At 37.5% G+C, this 17,601-nt stretch overlaps 1 protein-coding gene across 2 annotated transcripts; it reads left to right on the top strand.

Moving 5' to 3' along the window:
• The first annotated feature begins 6,800 nt into the window (after positions 1-6,800).
• Positions 6,801-16,581, top strand: adrb3a (adrenoceptor beta 3a). 2 transcript variants are annotated; one of them, XM_078952206.1, is made up of 3 exons: positions 6,801-8,567; positions 10,677-10,817; positions 15,660-16,581. In XM_078952206.1, the coding sequence occupies exons 1-2, from the start codon at positions 7,312-7,314 to the stop codon at positions 10,684-10,686; spliced, it is 1,266 nt and encodes a 421-aa protein (XP_078808332.1). In that variant the 5' UTR covers positions 6,801-7,311; the 3' UTR covers positions 10,687-10,817; positions 15,660-16,581. The 2 variants fall into 2 exon arrangements, with proteins under 2 accessions (XP_078808332.1, XP_004072718.2); XM_004072670.5 differs by lacking the exon at positions 10,677-10,817.
• Positions 16,582-17,601: the final 1,020 nt, after the last annotated feature.

Below are 17,601 nucleotides of genomic sequence, written 5' to 3'. Positions count from 1 at the left end.
GCTCATTTGGTGGGTTCAGGTAAAAATGACCAAAAAACAATAATGAAGTGTAAAATATAAAATGGGGAAGTTTAGAAAGCTGGCCAGCATGGAGCCACACTTCCCAGGAGACAAAACAATTCCTCCAGATAACAAAAGTGGACACAATCCAGTTTTGTAGTAAAACATTTGGGCACTTCAACAGTCTGTAGTTTTAATGTTTAGTTTAACTTGATGAGTGCCTTTATAAGGTTTTTGGGTAGATGCTTAGAAAACAGACAACAATGCAAAAAAAATAAATCAAAATCTTGCCAGATCTTTGTCCTGGAGCAATGCCATTTGTTTGGCCTTTATTAACCACCGGTAAGCTTAAATAGTGATCAAAACCAGTGAAACACACACCTGTGAGGGCTGTACCAATAGTCTGATAGTATGTGGAATGTCCCAAATCCAAAACAAGATTCAAAGAGAACAAACAGGTTCTTTGCATTGATTATGCATCAGCTGGATCTTTTGATGAAACTCAAAGGAGACACAGACACTTCTAGTAATATTTACTTGTGTTATGTTTCCAATTTCAACATTTTTTTTTATTGTGCTAACTGTCAAAAGGCCTACTTTTAATTTGATTTTTTTCCAATCAGGGAAACAAATATTAAGCGTAAGCAAGAAGCACCTTACCAAGCTGTTACTCAATTTTCCCCTGCACTCCTTTGCAGTAACCCTTGTGCTATTCTATAGGGTCAAGATGACCATTGACGTGTTCTCCCTACCATGACAAAGGTGGATAAAGGTGGAGAGGATTTCATGTAATCCATGGAAACCAGTGAAGATCACAAATCATTGAAGAAAAAAGTTCAGCGCACTGTCTTGTAGGGTCTAGATGACCCAACTCCCAATGTCAAAGTGCCTAGGATAGCACAAGAGTTAAGAACGCATGCTTGAGATTTCAAGCAGCTGTATTCATTCACAGGGGTTGACAGAATGAAATGCTTAGAATGGTTCCCAAAATAGTCATTGATCTGGGACATCTCTCCTGAGAGCTCTTTGTATGAGAGGACAGAGGCCATCAGTGCCCATAAACCCAAAGTATTCCCTGTATAGATCCCTTGGAAACCTAAGCATGTGGTTCCACTCAGCCCATAACGGGTGTGATTCAGTCACAACAGGATGAGGAGCTGCGGAAAAGCAAGCAGATTTGTTCATACGCCACTATCCTCTTACCTACAAACACTGAGGCAAGACAGCTTTTTGCCGTGCCAACCCACAACATAAAAAGTGTGAAACGTAATCTTCTATCATTTCCTCTGCAAAAAACGGAGTCATGCCAAATGTTACTTTTGCATTACATAAGGCATACATTTCTCCAAAAGATAAAGTCGAGCTATCATCACTGCCTGAGAGTCTGAAGTTTTGTTTTGTTTCTTGTAGCCACTCCTACTAGTCTTGATTAGCTTCTTCTGCTAATGGAGAGTTTCCTCTGAAGCATAAAAAAGAACAGAAAAGCTACCAAACAAAGTTCCAGGAAGTATTTTTGAACATCTGATGTACAAATAAATCACAATAATCTAAGCTTTGGGTGAGGAAGAAGAACTTTGTGTTCAGGGAACAATAAACCTAAATAAACTTTAAGAAAAAGTATGTTTTTGGTGTATTTAACGTGTTTTTATGGCATTTTTCCCTTGATGGAGGATATATATATATATATATATATATACCGGTATATATGGAGAGAGAGAGAGAGAGAGAGAGAGAGAGAGAGAGAGAGAGAGAGAGAGAGAGAGAGAGAGAGAGAGAGAGAAAATTCAGATTAAAACTGCATTTCTGAGGATTTCTCCTTATTCAAATTGTGTTGAATCAGGAGCAGATGACCAGTGGACGACCAGGTCCATGTACGTCGTTGTTTTCCTCGACTGAGCTGGCATTGGGATGAAAACTGTACGGCTGGATAGCTCTGATATTGCTCGCTTTTTTTGTTGCACTGATAATGTTAGGTTGGGGGTATGAAGGGCTGTAAGCTAGTGGGTGCCAGAGTTAAGATAGAGTGTAAACAAAGGCATGATGGGAAATGAGGGAAGGCTTACTCCGCACCAAAGGTCCCACCAACAACTCAGAGATGGATTTCTGATGTACTCCTTCCCCTCTGCAGAAACTTTGTCCTAAACAACACAGGCTTTTGATTTAGGCTAAAACAGCATGACCATAGTTAAAAGACCAAATACAATAGATCAAAAGATGGATGGTGCTAGACTTAAAGAGGTCCACATCGAATTACAACAGCAGCACTTTGTGATGGAAATAGAAGAAACAGCATATTTCTTTTTTGACAAATTATACAATACTGACAAGGATCAGATGAACTGAGAAGTAAAACATGGGTCCACATGACTGCCATGGATCCAGCCTGACCTTCATGTTTTCACATGTCAAAATACATTACAGCTTTTTGATGTTTACATGGAGTCGAGACAAACATTCCCCGCTTGCAGTGTTTGGAAACTTTGTAAAACTTAGTCCCTGTTTTGATGACCATACTGTCAAATGAACAGTTTTGTGAGCATCATGATTTCTGTTTTCTTTTAGATTAAGGTACGGTTAAAAAAGCAAAACTTTCCACTGTATTTAACTTACATAAGGTAATGTTTGTGATGGCTAGTTTTGGAAACAGGAAAACCAGATTCTTCTCAGGCCAAACTACTTGGTTATGTTTTTAACATCAAGTCTTAAAACATTAAATTTCTAAATAATCATGAAAGCACCACTTCAAAGAATATTTTAAGGTCTTTTTTTATTTAAGATGTATAATTACTTAAAACCTATACATTGTTCTAAAAGTGCAGGCACATGGGTGTCACGCTACACAAATCTATTGTTACCATTGCAGAGCTGTGTATGTTATGGTGAGAGAACCATCATGCTTGAATTCACTATCAACAGCTGTCCTTGTGCCATCTGCCAGACCGGACTGGACCAGGGCCAAGTCCAGATTCACCAATGACATCTTCTCACGCAAAGACAAATGAGAAGCTGTCAAGCTGTCAGTCCCCTCACCGACGTTCTGCAACAAAAATGCCGTCAGATAGGGTCTCTTAGTCATCAAGTTCAGAAATGCACCAGGATTTAACGTTTCCCTGCTTTTTCTGGTTCTAAATGCACGGCAACCTCCTAAGTGATGAGTGACAAAATGACCAACACAAAGACAAAGAAAAACAAGCTATTTCCAACTATCAGGAAGGAAGATGTATGCAATGGGAGCAAAATAAACATTTGCTTAAATACAAAAAGACAAAAGCTATTTTAAAACCCAAGTCTTTGGAAAAGATCATCAACAGGTTAAAAAAAATACATAAATGTAAACCATTTGTGTGCCAAATCCTTTTTGACGCTATTTTGAAAGGTAGACTTTTTGAATTGAGCTAAAACGGTTCTGGAACAAAAAAGGAAAAAGCAAAAGAAGAGCTTGTGATTAAAGACAAAAAAATGTCTGAAAGAGAAAAATAGGAGTGGCGGAAGGTTCAATCTCAGGCTTGACTGTCACTGAGTCCTTTGCCAAGACACTTAACTCCAATTTCCCTCTCTTGTGGGAAAAAGTTAAAAAAAATCTACGTCTTTAATTCTTTTGGGATACGTCAATTTTCAAAACAACTAATGCAAACGTAGAAAGAACCACAGTGGCATCAACCTCATTTCAGCTGAGAGTAAAGTGGTCAGAAAGATCACACAATCAAGTCTGTTTGAAGAATAGCCAGCAGGATTTGGAACACAGCAGGTTGTATTGGTCAAATAAGAATTAATCAACAGTGGTAGAGACTCAAATAAAACTCTTTGATTTCCAACAGTTTCAAATCTGTATTTGATTAATTGATTAATTTGGAGAAAATCCGAAAATTTGAATTTGCTGCAGATTATCCGCATATTCACAGTTTTGTACAGCAATTTAACTGTGCTGATTTGAACTTAAAGTTCCACTCCGATTATCTTTTGATCTATTGTAAAAGCATTCCATTAGAATTCTGTGTTTTTTAGCCCAAATCAAAAAACCTGTGTTTCTGCAGAGCAGCAGGAATTCATAAGAAATTCACATCTGACTGTTGGTGCAGAGCCAGTCTTCTGTTATGATCCCTTTGTTCACACTTTCCCACTATCTTACAGCCCCTTACAATCCAACCACTTAAATTACCGGGGTAACAAAACTGCTGAGCAATATTGGAGCTATCCAACTGTATAGTTTTGAGTCAGATTCCAGCTCAGACATGGAAATTGAAGAAATGGATCTTTAAATCCACAAGTGGATGTACTGGAATGGAGGGAGCTTGAGGCATGTTGGACAACTACAAGGTTTTTCCAAAAGCATTTATTTTATCTATTACATCACTTTCAAATGGATTTTAGAAATACTGAACAATTTAGTTTTGATGTTAACTTTCTTTATAAAGGTCCTCCATCATGAAAAAAAAATGCTAGACCATGTGACCATGTTAAAAACGCAATTTTTATTGGAGTGGGTCTTTAAAGTTGGCATATTTAACCCTTGTGCTATCCTAGGCACTTTAACATTGGGAGTTGGGTCATCTAGACCCACTAGACAGTGTGCTGAACCTTTTTTCTACAATGATTTGTGAACCTCACTGGTGTCCATGGATTACATGAAATTTTTCCACCTTTATCCACCTTTGTGATGGTTGGGAGAACACGTCAATGTGAGGGTGGGGTCATCTAAGATAGCACAAGAGTTAAACGGGAGAGAGAAATTGCATTTTTCCTGCTTGTCTACATTGTTAAGGAAGCATTCCAATACAGACACTAGATGATGTGAGAAAGAAACACGTACTATTATTTGGTTTTTAAAAAATGGTTGATTCATATTTACTGATAAAGATAAAAAACAATTAGTTTTTTCCCCCACATTGCCCCGTCCCATGGTTTAAGGGTCAATAGGAAGAAGATCATGTATAAATTACAGAGCATAGCTGAAAAATATAATTGGTTCAGGAAAAAAAGTTGCACGTGCCACAAAATAAACTCTATGATTGACAAGGTTAGAGATGCGTTCTTCACCAAATAATGCCTTTGGAAGAAGGCCAACATCTTTACCTTCTTTGAACAGTAAGACTGTTATTCAGAAGCATGGACTTTGCTTTAATGAGACAAACAACAGCTCTTCAAATAGAATGCCTACGGCAATACCGACAAGGTGTCTCCATTAACTGAGAAGGTGAGGAAACATCTGTAGAATCTACAACTGAATTTCCTGTTGGCAGGAAAGTAATGAGAAAGCAGCAAAGAAAAAGTGAAAATACTGACAAAACATAAAAAAATGATCATCAATGACTAAAAGTGGCGAAGTGGACGTGACATAAAATTTCAAGAACATTGAATTTGGCTGCATTAACATTATTAGATTTAATGAGAGTAAAATCTGCTCCAGCTAAGAACTATAAACAACAAGACTCACAGGGTGGTCAGAGATTGCTATGCAATCATGCAAGTGCACAGAAAATTTGAATGCATTCTTTTTTTCAATTTATTTTTTCTAGGAAAGTTAAATTCAAAGCATGAATGCAAACATCAGCTTCAGACATTAAGGCTGAGAAGTGACAGCTGAGCAGAACAGCACTGCCCTTGATATCTAAGTAGAATCGCATGTCAGGCATTTGCCTTGATTGTTCTTCTCCAGTGCATCGACTTGTGCAACAGCCCGATAGCCATCTATTATTTTTTTCTGCGCTAAGTCAAAGAGAGGACAAATCCTTCCTGTTCTGAGTGTCTGGGGATGCCTCGTTCCTTGTGGTCTGCAAAGGCGACCGCAAACCATGTTACAAAATAGCCTTTGGAGATTTATAAAACAAAAAGATGTACAGTCAGAGCTTTTCAATTAGGTTATTGGCAAGTGTGTGCATTATATCCATGTCAGAACTTTTTCTCAAACTTTAACTGATGTTGAGTTAGACACAGTTCAACATAATTGCACATTCATTCATCAAGTGAAACAAAAAATAAAAGAATATTCACATGAACAGCTGAGAACAAAAGCTCAGGGTTGTGATGGTAAAAGTTGAGTTCAGTAGCCACTTTAATGGGAAATTCATTAGATAAGTGCATTAATTTGGACTGATTAAATGTGGAAAGGGACTCATTGTTTAGTTTATCACACATAGTTAAGTTATGGCGTACTTTGAACTTTTTCAGAGGTTACAGAATATTTTTATTTCACTTCATTTGAGAAGGTGACAGCTGTAGTTGCTTTTAGAATGGAAAACTTATGTAAGAAAAAACACATATAGAACAATTTAAAGAGACAGTGTTCAAGAATTCAAAATGTTGACATGAGTTGGCTTGCAAAACATCCACATGTGTTCACAGCTGTCAGATGTCTATTAGCTGCTGAAAACTCAACTACAAACATATTTTCCTGTTAATGCTTAAAAAACACTTTTTTGTGTGAGTTTTAAACAACCCAACTACATGACAAAACAGCACAAATATCTATAATTACTTCTTTATTCTGCTTTATCTTTTCTTTTCATTTCTTTTTGGGGACTTAAACGTCCCTCATGCATATTGTGCATACAGCAGTGCTGAAGTAGTTCCTTGTTTTTTGCCAGCAGTATGAGTGTAAAATAGATTTCTGTGTGGTTGTTCACATCTGTAGAAGTGTTGATTCCCATGCGACTATACAGCGCACAGTGTAGCTCCGCCCCACTGCCTTCAGCCGCTGTGGGATTACAGCCAATGCAATCTTGAGCAACCTGCTCTGACAGAAAGAGAGAGAGAGAGGGGGGGGGGGGGGGGGGCAGACCAAAAGAAAAAGTGGGCAGTTCCTCTGGTGCACTCTGCTGGTTCCTGTAACAGTGTCACTGTTTGCTTCAGCTGCAAACAGTGCAACTGCTCCAGATGCATGCTGTGAAAGCTCTTCTTGACGGTGATACATTATTGGACAAAGCTAAATTGGGCATCAAAAACTTTTTTTTCATTAGATCCTTGAAGCTTTTTTAAATTTCGTTTTTTGTTTTTTGGGGGGGGGGACTCGTGAAAGAACTTTCAACTCCGTGGACAGTTTGGATAAATCTTTTCAGAGAACACCTTGATGACTGCCAGAGCATCCACAGATCACCGCGTCGTTGGTAATGATGAAGAGTCACTGCTTTGTTCTGAGAGCTGCTTTAGAAGACTTTCAAAAGGACTGAAAAGTTTTTTTTGATGAGGAACAAACTCAGAGATCTTCATCGTGAGCTGACAAGTCTCCATTATGTTTCTGGAGACTCAAGGTTTTTTAGGGTCATCGTGAAATTTAAACCTCTTCAGCTTGAGGTTTACTAAAGCAAGTGAAAGATGGATAACACGAACACAGATACTTACTTCCATCCTCCAGCGGATCCCTGGATCCTGGTTGTGTTGGTCAACATCATATTGATCACGGTGGTGGGAAACCTGCTGGTGATAATTGCTGTGGCCCGCACTCCTCAGCTTCAGACTTCCACAAACATCTTTATCATGTCCCTGGCTTGTGCGGATCTCATCATGGGAGTTCTTGTTGTCCCTCTTGGGGCTAGTTACGTGGTGATAGGTAAATGGGAACTTGGAACAACGCTGTGTGACATCTGGACTTCTATTGACGTTCTTTGTGTGACGGCCAGTATTGAAACACTTTGTGTCATTGCGGTGGATCGATACATAGCCATCACACGGCCGCTTAGACACAAAGTGCTACTGAGCAAGTTGCGTGCTAGAATAATAGTTTGTTTAGTGTGGCTTGTGTCCACCTTAATTTCATTTGTACCAATTATGCAAGGGTATTGGCATTCCAGTGATCACAAAGCAACAGAATGCTACGGAAATACTACCTGCTGTGACTTTGTGACCAACCCGTCTTATGCTATTTCCTCCTCTATAGTGTCTTTCTACATTCCTCTGCTCATAATGATATTTGTATACACCAGAGTCTTTGTAATAGCAGCGCGGCAGGTCAAGCTCATAGACCGGAGCAGGATGCGCTTCCAGAACGAGTGTCCTGCAGCTCAGATTGGTGCCAACATCTTGCCTTCGGTTTGTTTGAGCTCCAGCATCTGCAACAGTGCAACGAGGAAAAAGAGCACCAAGAGGAGGCCATCACGGCTAATACTTGTCAAGGAGCACAAGGCCCTAAAGACTTTGGGCATCATCATGGGGACATTCACTGTGTGCTGGCTGCCATTCTTTGTGGCCAACATCATTAATGCTTTTAAGAAAGACATTCCCGGGGATGATCTTTTTAGATTGTTGAACTGGCTGGGTTACATCAACTCTGGCCTCAATCCCATCATCTACTGCAGGAGTCCAGAGTTTCGCACTGCATTTAAGAACCTGATGGGCTGTCCTTGGTTGTCCACCATGTGGATAAATGCTTTCTATAAGGAACTGAGGACCCGCTGCTCCTGCTTTCTGTGGCAAACAGACTCAGACACAAACGGCTCTTTGCACAAATCTCCAAGTGGCAGAACTGAAGGCAGCAACAGTCTGGGCAGCCGAAGTGAGGAGGTTTCCCTTGGTCATGTGCAATCAAATGGCAGCACGCAGCTGAGTGACATCTCAGAACCAGAGCCCACATTGTAAGTTTTTATTCAATTACCTTTTCAACATTTAACTAAGTTGTCATTAGGAAAAGTTTTGTGTTGTTCTTTTTTCTCTAATATAAATATAATATAAATGTCTAATATTCCCTCTCAGAACAGCAGATTAAAACCAAAATTCAGTTTTATTGTACTCGTGATTTAAATGACCTGTTTCAATCAAAAGTGTCTGATGAAGTTCTTATTAGATATCACTGAAACAGAGAGAAGTCAGGGTGTGTTTCTTTTTGATTTTGGCTTCTGGTTTGAAACCCATCCTTCCTACTTTCTCTTGCATCAACAGTATAACATGTGACTGGAGGGAGTTCCTGGCAGGGCAGAACAGCTGTTAAAGAACAGAAAACAGTGAAGGCTGCAGACAATCAGTTTCAATTCCTTCTGTGTTTGCTTTTTTAAAAATGAAAACAGAAAAAATGAAACCATTACTATAAGGTTTTAAAAGTGTTTTAAGTTTTAAAATCCTAACATAAAGTTTTCACTGGAGGACCACAAAACAAATCTTAAAAAGTCTTATAGATACATAAGAATGCAAAAATATGTTTATTGATTATTTAAAGGTCATATTTATTCTAAAAAAATAAATTAAAGTGTTTAAGTCCACATTTGCACCCTCTGTTTGATTAGTCAACGGTGGTACAATTTATTTATAGATTCTTATAACACTGCATAGCTGATTATATTATACTATAATTTTCAGCTTTTAAAACACCAAATTCCACTATAAAGTAATAAAATGTTAAACACACAAGTCATGCTATATGTGCTGAGGCTGTAGTCAAAAGCAGTCAAGCCCTTACTCTTACAAGGCTGCACAGATGTGCGGAGGGAACCAGTTTAATTCCTAAAATAAGAAGTAGAAAAAGAGGAAGTGACACAAGACAGCAAAAAACTAAAAAGGACCCAAAGATTTTTTTAATGTAGAAGTTTTAGGGTTGACTTGATTATGATTGATCCTCAGAATAATATATTTAACTTTAAACTTCCACAACCTTTTCACCAAATTTTACAGAACATTGTAGTCAAAGTATTCAACAAATGTAGAAATACTTGCCTTGTTTTTTATTTAAATCAAGTATATTTGCATATATAAAAGCAGAACTTGTACTGATAAAATGGGGTAATGGGTATTTATAGATTAAAGGTAAAAAAAAAACTATGACACAGATCTGACCTTTTTAATAATTTCTGATTTCTTAATCTGAAATTGTTTGACATATTAGAAGACAGTGTTCTGTGATGTTAAAGAGGGAGCTAAATATTCTCTCAAGGTGCACCATGGGAAATGTTTAAGGTTGCATTGGCAGTCCTTATGACACATTCATGCTTGTTGCTAAATTTTGTCAGTCTATCAGTCTGCCTGTCAGTGGGCCTCAGTGCGCCCTGCCCAGCACCCCCTGCAGCAGATAAATCTTTATCACTCATGCTCAAGACTTCCCACAGAGCTAGACAAACTGTTTACAAGATTAACAACCAATGAAAATGTCGCTGGGTAGATTGGGCTAAGTGAGCCCTGATGACAGTACATTTGATTCATTACTGTTTTTATTCAGAAGCTGACAGCATAACCAGCTTTTGAACAGTGGAAGTGATCGTGTGATATGATGGCCACAGATTGTGGAATAACTGTGCCACTTATATAACTGTAAAACTTACCATGAAAATAATCAATTAATTTTTCTTAACTGCTAAACAGTTTTTGAAAATTAAAGAAAAAAGCATTCCAATATTTTTTACTTTTTTTTAAATAAGTTGCTTTAGCTGTTGATATTTTTAGATATTTTCTGTAGCAAAGAGTTAAAGGTTCCCCGGTTAAAAAGATTTGTACAAAGTCTTTGCTTGATGCATTTTTAATTCCTAAAACTCAAATTAAAATCAGTAAATTATTTGTGTGTTAGATCTTTAGTTTGATCGCCTAATGTTTCTTAAATGACTTTTTGATATCACTATTGGAGAGCTTAGTCTCAAAAAGCCGTTACACTGTCATGCGCACCCCCATAAAAAATCTAGTTTTATGGACAGAGGAAGTGTGGTCTTAAATATTTACCTCACAAGCTATATGTCTCTTTTTTTTCTTTTTTCTTTTCACAGACATCAATGAATGTACGTTACAAAGGATATTTAAAGGTTTCTAAATGTCTTCCATAAAAGGAGAGTGGTGTGGGCTGCTGTAAATCACCCCAAGGGGAAGGCTTAGCCGGCTCACCCGGCGCTTTAAGTAGGATAACAAATGTAAGTGAGAGCTGGCCTTTAAAGGCTGACAGGTTTAGAGGGGTAAATGAAAGGAAATGACACGTTGTCACTTTGGAGAGCCAACATTGCCAGCTTGAGCAGCTGGTAGAGGAACTCTTTTATTCATTTAAATATTTATTTACAGCGTCTGATCACATAAAAGCACAACTGGGGACTTTAAAGACTGATACAGCACGGGATAGCGGGGTTGTTGAGCCACAAGCTAAGGAATTGCTGGGCTGATAAAGTGAGAGATCCAGCCACTTAGATAAGTAGTAACGAAAGGAAGGGCTTCCTCGCTCTGTGAAGTACAGACCAATAGTTACTTTGGTCTCATGGAGTTACATGCTGGCACATCAGCACTGCCCTTATCAACATCCAGAGTAACCTTCTGCTTGTGTCACGCACATGCCAGGCCAGATGATATTCTCAGTTCTTCCCCTCACAGTATCCCCTTCTGCATGAATGCAAGTGTGTTTTTGAGTCAAGAATAAACATCATTAATCGAAAATTTTCAAACGTGGTTCGTGTTTGCGATGTTTTATGCCACTCACTAATCAAGGGGAACCAATAGTTTTATTTTAAAGAGTAAAATTGTCCAGAATATAAAAAAAGTCTGATCAAAGCATTTATCAGATAATTTCGTGTTCTTGCCTAAAGCTAGAATAGTGTTCTGCATCTGTCTACTTGAAAAACTGGAGCGATAAAAGCATAAATCAGTGAGTTCATGATTACCAAGCTCAACATGAAGTGAAAAATAGCATCACAGACACACACGTATCAGAAACAACCTATTAAAGAGAGTTAAAGCTATGAGTCTTAATGTTACTTAGTAAAAAATGTTTAGAAAAGCAAGACATTTAGTGTCTGTGAACTGGCATTATTATATTTGTTTTTTAACCCATAAGAACTAATGGTGACATCAATGTAATGCTACGTTCCCACCAGGCATGTGACGCACATTCAAGAACACGCTAAACATGCGTTCTTGAACGCGCTTTCAGCATTGGGTGTTCACACCAGACAAAGAGGGGGGGGGAGAGGTTCTTCTTCTTTTTCTTTTTTTACTGTTTACTAGCGCATGTCTTCCACCTACAGTTGGAAGACGCTTGGTGTGAAACGTCTAAGTGGTGCAAATCTTGCAAATCTTACTCCAGGCTTTTTCTTTTTGAAAGACTTGGTGTCACAGAATTCTGGTCGGACACAAACCACATTTATTAATTTCTCCTCCATGATACATTTTTAAATGGTTGGCACTTCTTCAAATTAAAAAGGACCCCACCCATACATCACTGCCAAATCTGAGGGGCCACTTGGTCTGTGGTATATCCCACTTAATTCTCTTTTTAGGAAAAACTGGTCTGGGTTCTTATGGGTTAAAATAGAAATTTCTAAATAAATAAAAGTAAACAAGCCAGTAGTTCCGGTATCTTTCATCCTGTCAGCTTGTGTCCCTGATGTGAATTTAAATATAAACTGATATGATTATGGAGAGTGATGTGGCAGGAAGACATTTGCAGTGTTAATGAGAGTTAAAGCATTAGGTTGATGACTTCTAATAATTTTTTCCAGTCAAATAATAACACTTCAAAAGTATTCAGCAGGAATGTGGTCTTAATAAACTTGGCATCATCAGCTTAGGCTTTGAGTGACTTTGCAAGGACAAGTTGTGTCATAATGTGAGCTAAATAAGTACTTATAATTGCATTTCCCCCTCAAGCATGACATATCTTCCCAGAGGGCTTCATTAATGAAGGTTTTGTTAAGCATAGAAATAACAAACAAAGACACTTTTAGAAAGTTTTTAATTGTTTTCGAGCCACTTTGCATGCAGCACAGGTTGATCTTGTGCAGAGCAAAAATGGTAATTTGTAAAGTGTTCGCTGCAGAGATAGCGAGTGACAGGTTTTTTCTGCTGTGCAACACTAAATTGCTGCTGAAGACGAAAGGGCCATGTGATCTAAACAGCAGCAAGACAGAGAATGTTCTGCACTGACCATATGTAATTAGGCACGCATTAACCCAGCTCTGTGTTTTGAATGTGTGACAGGCTGCTTCCTGTGCTATAAACTGTTAAATCTGAAGCATTTGTTTGCAGTAGGCTTGCGGTCCTTGCAATGAAGCTGTGAATGTTACCTTGTGAACCAAGTCATCACTTAGCTTAGAGTGAAACACACAAAAAAGGAGCTAAACAATGAATTGCACAACGCAAAACATAGAAGTGCTGCAGTACTTCCCTCCATGTTCAAGTGAAAGGGCTTGAGCCAAAACACTGAGAGGAACTTTAACCCTTGTGCTATCTTAGATTACCCCACCCTTACATTGACGTGTTCTCCCTACCATGACAAAGGTGGATAAAGGTGGAAAGATTTCATGTAATCCATGGAAACCAGTGAAGATCACAAATCATTGAAGAAAAAAGGTTCAGCGCACTGTCTAGTGGGTCTAGATGACCCAACTCCCAATGGTAAAGTGCCTAGGATAGCACAAGGGTTAAGCACAGGCACCCAGAGGCTGACAAAAAAACTGGCATGGCACAAGTTTGAGCTTTTCATGTTTACACAGATTTTTTTTTTAAAGCAAAATAAGTATAAACACTAGCCATCCTGTAGCTAATATTAGCAGCACATCAATTGTAATCTATGAGGAACAAGACTGTGAGTCAAAATATAAAACAATGTGATTCACTTAGTGATTCAATAAAAAAATTTAAAACAAGTAAAAAAAACAATTTTTCAAAAAAAGTTGAAAAAAATGACAATTGGTGAAATAGAATAATTTAAAGTAAAACTATTTATTTAAAATATTTAACAGGAAATTGTGGCTTAGATTAATTTCAAACTTTCTCGAGAGATTTGTTTGCTTTTTGAATTTTTTTTATCATCACATTTACTTTATCTTTTTGTATAATACAAAATTATTAGTTATGAATGACTTATACATAAAGTTTGTTTACAGATCTTGCCACACAGTTTCACTTTTAACTACATCAGGAAATATTTGACCTACAAAACTTGTTTATAAATTATTTTAACAGAGTATTATCCTTACAATGCCCATGCCAACTGATTTTCCCATCAGCTATAAGAGGTCAGATTCCAGAAAACAATAGAAATTCTGATGAAAGCACGGTACAAATGCTTTCCTGCATGCTCTTTTCCTACACACATTTGAACTTCTGTAAAGCTTACAGTTCAAGGTAGTTTATGTCTTCCTGTACAGACATGCAGAGTGACTGTGATACCATCAGAATGTGTGTCTCGTTGAGAGCAGATTTCACACAGAAGAGAAGGATCAAGGAATATTCTATAGTTAACAGAAAAAAGGGGAAAACTGAAGCAGTGATGCTCACACCGCTTAACACACATACGAACTCTCTCTCAAACACACAAACAGTTCCCACAAACAGTTTGTCAGCCAACAAACTGCGGCTGTTTGTTTATTTTTATGTCTGTTTGCTTGTTTTAATCTGATAACTTCTGTTCAGGGTTTGTCCAAGACATGCCACAAGATACAAAGTAAAGAAACTTGACACTTGATGTCGCACCCGACACCAGGAGCCCTAGGCCTATTTATACATGCACTGATATTTTTTGGGAAACTAGGTGAATATGCAAGAATGGGTTTGATTGTTCTCTTCATACATGATTGACTGGGGATAATAGCTTTTCTCTACGTGCAATGCATGAATACCATCCAACAGGTAAACCTGCATTTTACCTGTGATAGACTTCAGATCATTTACACAGCTCTAAAAAAAGAACTAAATAAATATACAAACTTCCTGGAGGGTGGGGCAGAAACTGAGTTTTGACCTGGACTTTGGGATTTCCACCCAAATTCTATTTCTGTCTAATACAAAGTTATGACAACCCTACTTACAAAAGTTTATGTTAGGCTTTATCTGCTTAATTAATGGACCATATATGGTTACATATATCAGAATCAGAATCAGAATTACTTTATTGATCCCACATGTGGGAAATTTGTTCGGTAAGTAGCAAATGACAGCATTGTAAACATAAGACCAAAAAAAAGAATAAGAATAGTATAAAAACAAAAAAATATAACATAAATGTAAAACAATAAGGTGGTATAATTTAAAATATAAAAAGCTATTTACAGACAGTGCAGTTAAATTATGTGCACAAAAAAATGTGCAAAAAAGAAAAAATGTGCAAAGGTTATCTGTTGCATTGTGAGTTATTGCACAGGGTTTTTGTATTGGGTATGAATGATTTCTGGTACTGGGCAGTTTTGGAGCGGAGCTGTCTGAGCCTCCTAGAGAGGAGCTCCACTGTTTGTCCAGAACAGGGTGGAGAGGATGCTCTTGGTTGTCCATGATGGATAAGAGCTTGTTCAGTTACCTCCTCTCCATCACTGCTTCAAATGTTTCCTGTTTGCAGCCAATTAGGCTCCTGCATGATGGGCTAAGGTGTTAGAGAGTTAGACTTTGGTTGGTTTAGGTTAGAGTCAGACTGCATATGTTGTAGTTAAAAGTTTAATGAGATGACTGCCCAAACATATATGTGTATGCTATGTGCCCTGAAAAGAAAATCTCCCACGATTCTTCAGCAATTCATGTTCCTCTGGAACCTTGGAAAATAACCATCCTTCTGCCTAAAAAGGCAAACATGTGTGAGATGCTCACATCATTATGAATGCTATTTTTGTTTGTTCCTCACATTAGATAAACAAATGTAAACAACATAGACAGGGCAAAAGTTAATTTCTCCCCACCAGTTTAGGAATGATCCTATGACAATGATCCTATGTACAAAGTGTATTTATATATTTGTCTCCATGTTAGGACGCCCTGTTAATATTTTGGTCTCTTTTCAGTTACATTTTACAAGAAAACCACGGATGAGCTGTAAGATGGACTTCTTCTCCAGAAGACTGTGATTCCTGCAAAGTCTGACGCCAAACAACAGTGAACAGTGAAGACAAGCTAAAAGACACGAATCCCAATAGAGAAAGACATTTAAGCACTGTGACTGCCTTTAATATTTTTTTTGTGGACCAGATATGGAATGGTTCTTTGCAGACATTTAATGAAACCCTGTGAGCGCCTCAGTCATTTACATATTGTTTACAAAAAATGAAAAAATAAACCCTTTGTAAGAAAAATGCAAATACTTTATGAGTTCCTGAAAATGCTCAGATGAAATGTACAGTGTGTTGCTTTCGGTTTCAAAAGTTTGTTATCGTGTAAGAATATATTATCTAATAAGTTATATATTTATTATACACTGAATCTGTAGCAAAGTACAAAGTTTGACTGGGCTGTCTTTAACTGTTGGAACCTTTTTATGTATTTTCAGTGTAGTAGTCAAACGTATGTGCTATTTCTTTAAACACTCTCTTACAATCTATTCAGTTCCATGTCTGTTTAAGCCAGGGCTGCATGTACGCACACACAGCTGATCTTCAACCCCTTTCGGGGCTTCATATACGCACAATTCATCTTCAACCCCCTCTGGGGCTTCATATACGCACAGTTGATCTTCAACCCCCTCATCTATCCTAAATTAAAATATGGCTGGTAGAAAACTGCTGATGAAATTTAAAGCTAAGACACTTGTTAGATAATATGGACAAGAGTTTGTCGTTGTATAGAATAGAACAAGGTACAGTATTCTAAACTGCAAGAACATGTATGAAAATGAATTACTTTATGCCATGATGTCAAACTTTTTGTGCCTTTTGTAAAGCGACTATATAAGCTCCATAAGACACTAAAATAAAGTAAATATAAAAATTAGTGTTTGTCTTTCAAGCTACCTTTTTCTGCAACAACGTATCAGATTAATGATTTCTTTTTTGAATATTTCTTTTTCTTCTTTCAGTTATTTTATATTTTTATTTTAACTAACTGTGATTACCTTACACAGGTCACGTGGAAAAAAATTCACTCAGGAAGTAAATTTTGTCTAAAAGGACTGAAATAATAAATACAATGACATTTTTTTTGTCAATTAAAAAAGACAATTGGCTTCAAAAATAACAATTAAATCAAATAACTAATTTACAATAGTTATTTGAGATTTACTAGTGTTAATCTCAAGTGTTTAAAGTTTACATTTACCACTTAATGTTTTTTTCTTATTGTTGTAATTTGTTTTTTTCTTGAAATTTTCTTGACACTGATTTAGAGAGAGCTGCAATTTGCAAGTAATACTTTTTTCCCTTCTTTAAAAAGAAGGGATAAAAAGAAGGAGGACAAAGTAATGAGGATTGTGTACCTTGCTTTCATTCCTGCTTCTTATCCTTAATGACCCCTTGGATTTATCTTGGGAGGCCCTCAGGAGTCCCGGATTGCACACCGGGAGCCACTGTTCCACAACATTAAGTTCCATAAAACAGTTCTCCATGTGAGTGCAAGATATTAAAGTGTCTGTTGTTTTTAATCACTTTAAGTAACCAGGACCACACTGGAATTACTCTCATCGCCTGTGTTTGTTTGGGGAGAAGGGATAGTCTTATATTTTAAGAAGAATTCATAAAATGTAGAACTCTACAAAAAGTAAACCACGACCAGAATACCAGACGTTTGAAAATAAACACTGACTGAGCTCAGCGCAGCCAGATGGGAGCGACTACACAAAGATCATCCAGCACGAGGCCACAATAACTTCAGAGTGGAAACAATTATCCTGTCTGAAGTAAGGCCGCAGTCTTATCAGCTGATTCCTGCTACAATGCTTGACAAGAGTACAAGTAGATTGGAATCAGCTTTTAATGTTTGTTTCAGGAAAATAAAAGATGGGATTTGATTTGCTAT

This window comes from Oryzias latipes, chromosome 9, assembly GCF_053564925.1.
Source record: "Oryzias latipes strain Hd-rR chromosome 9, Olatipes_Hd-rR_3.1".
In the NCBI taxonomy this organism is placed as follows: domain Eukaryota; kingdom Metazoa; phylum Chordata; class Actinopteri; order Beloniformes; family Adrianichthyidae; genus Oryzias; species Oryzias latipes.
The sequence above is the reverse complement of the archived record's forward strand: the minus strand, read 5'-3'. Positions and strand labels throughout refer to the sequence as shown.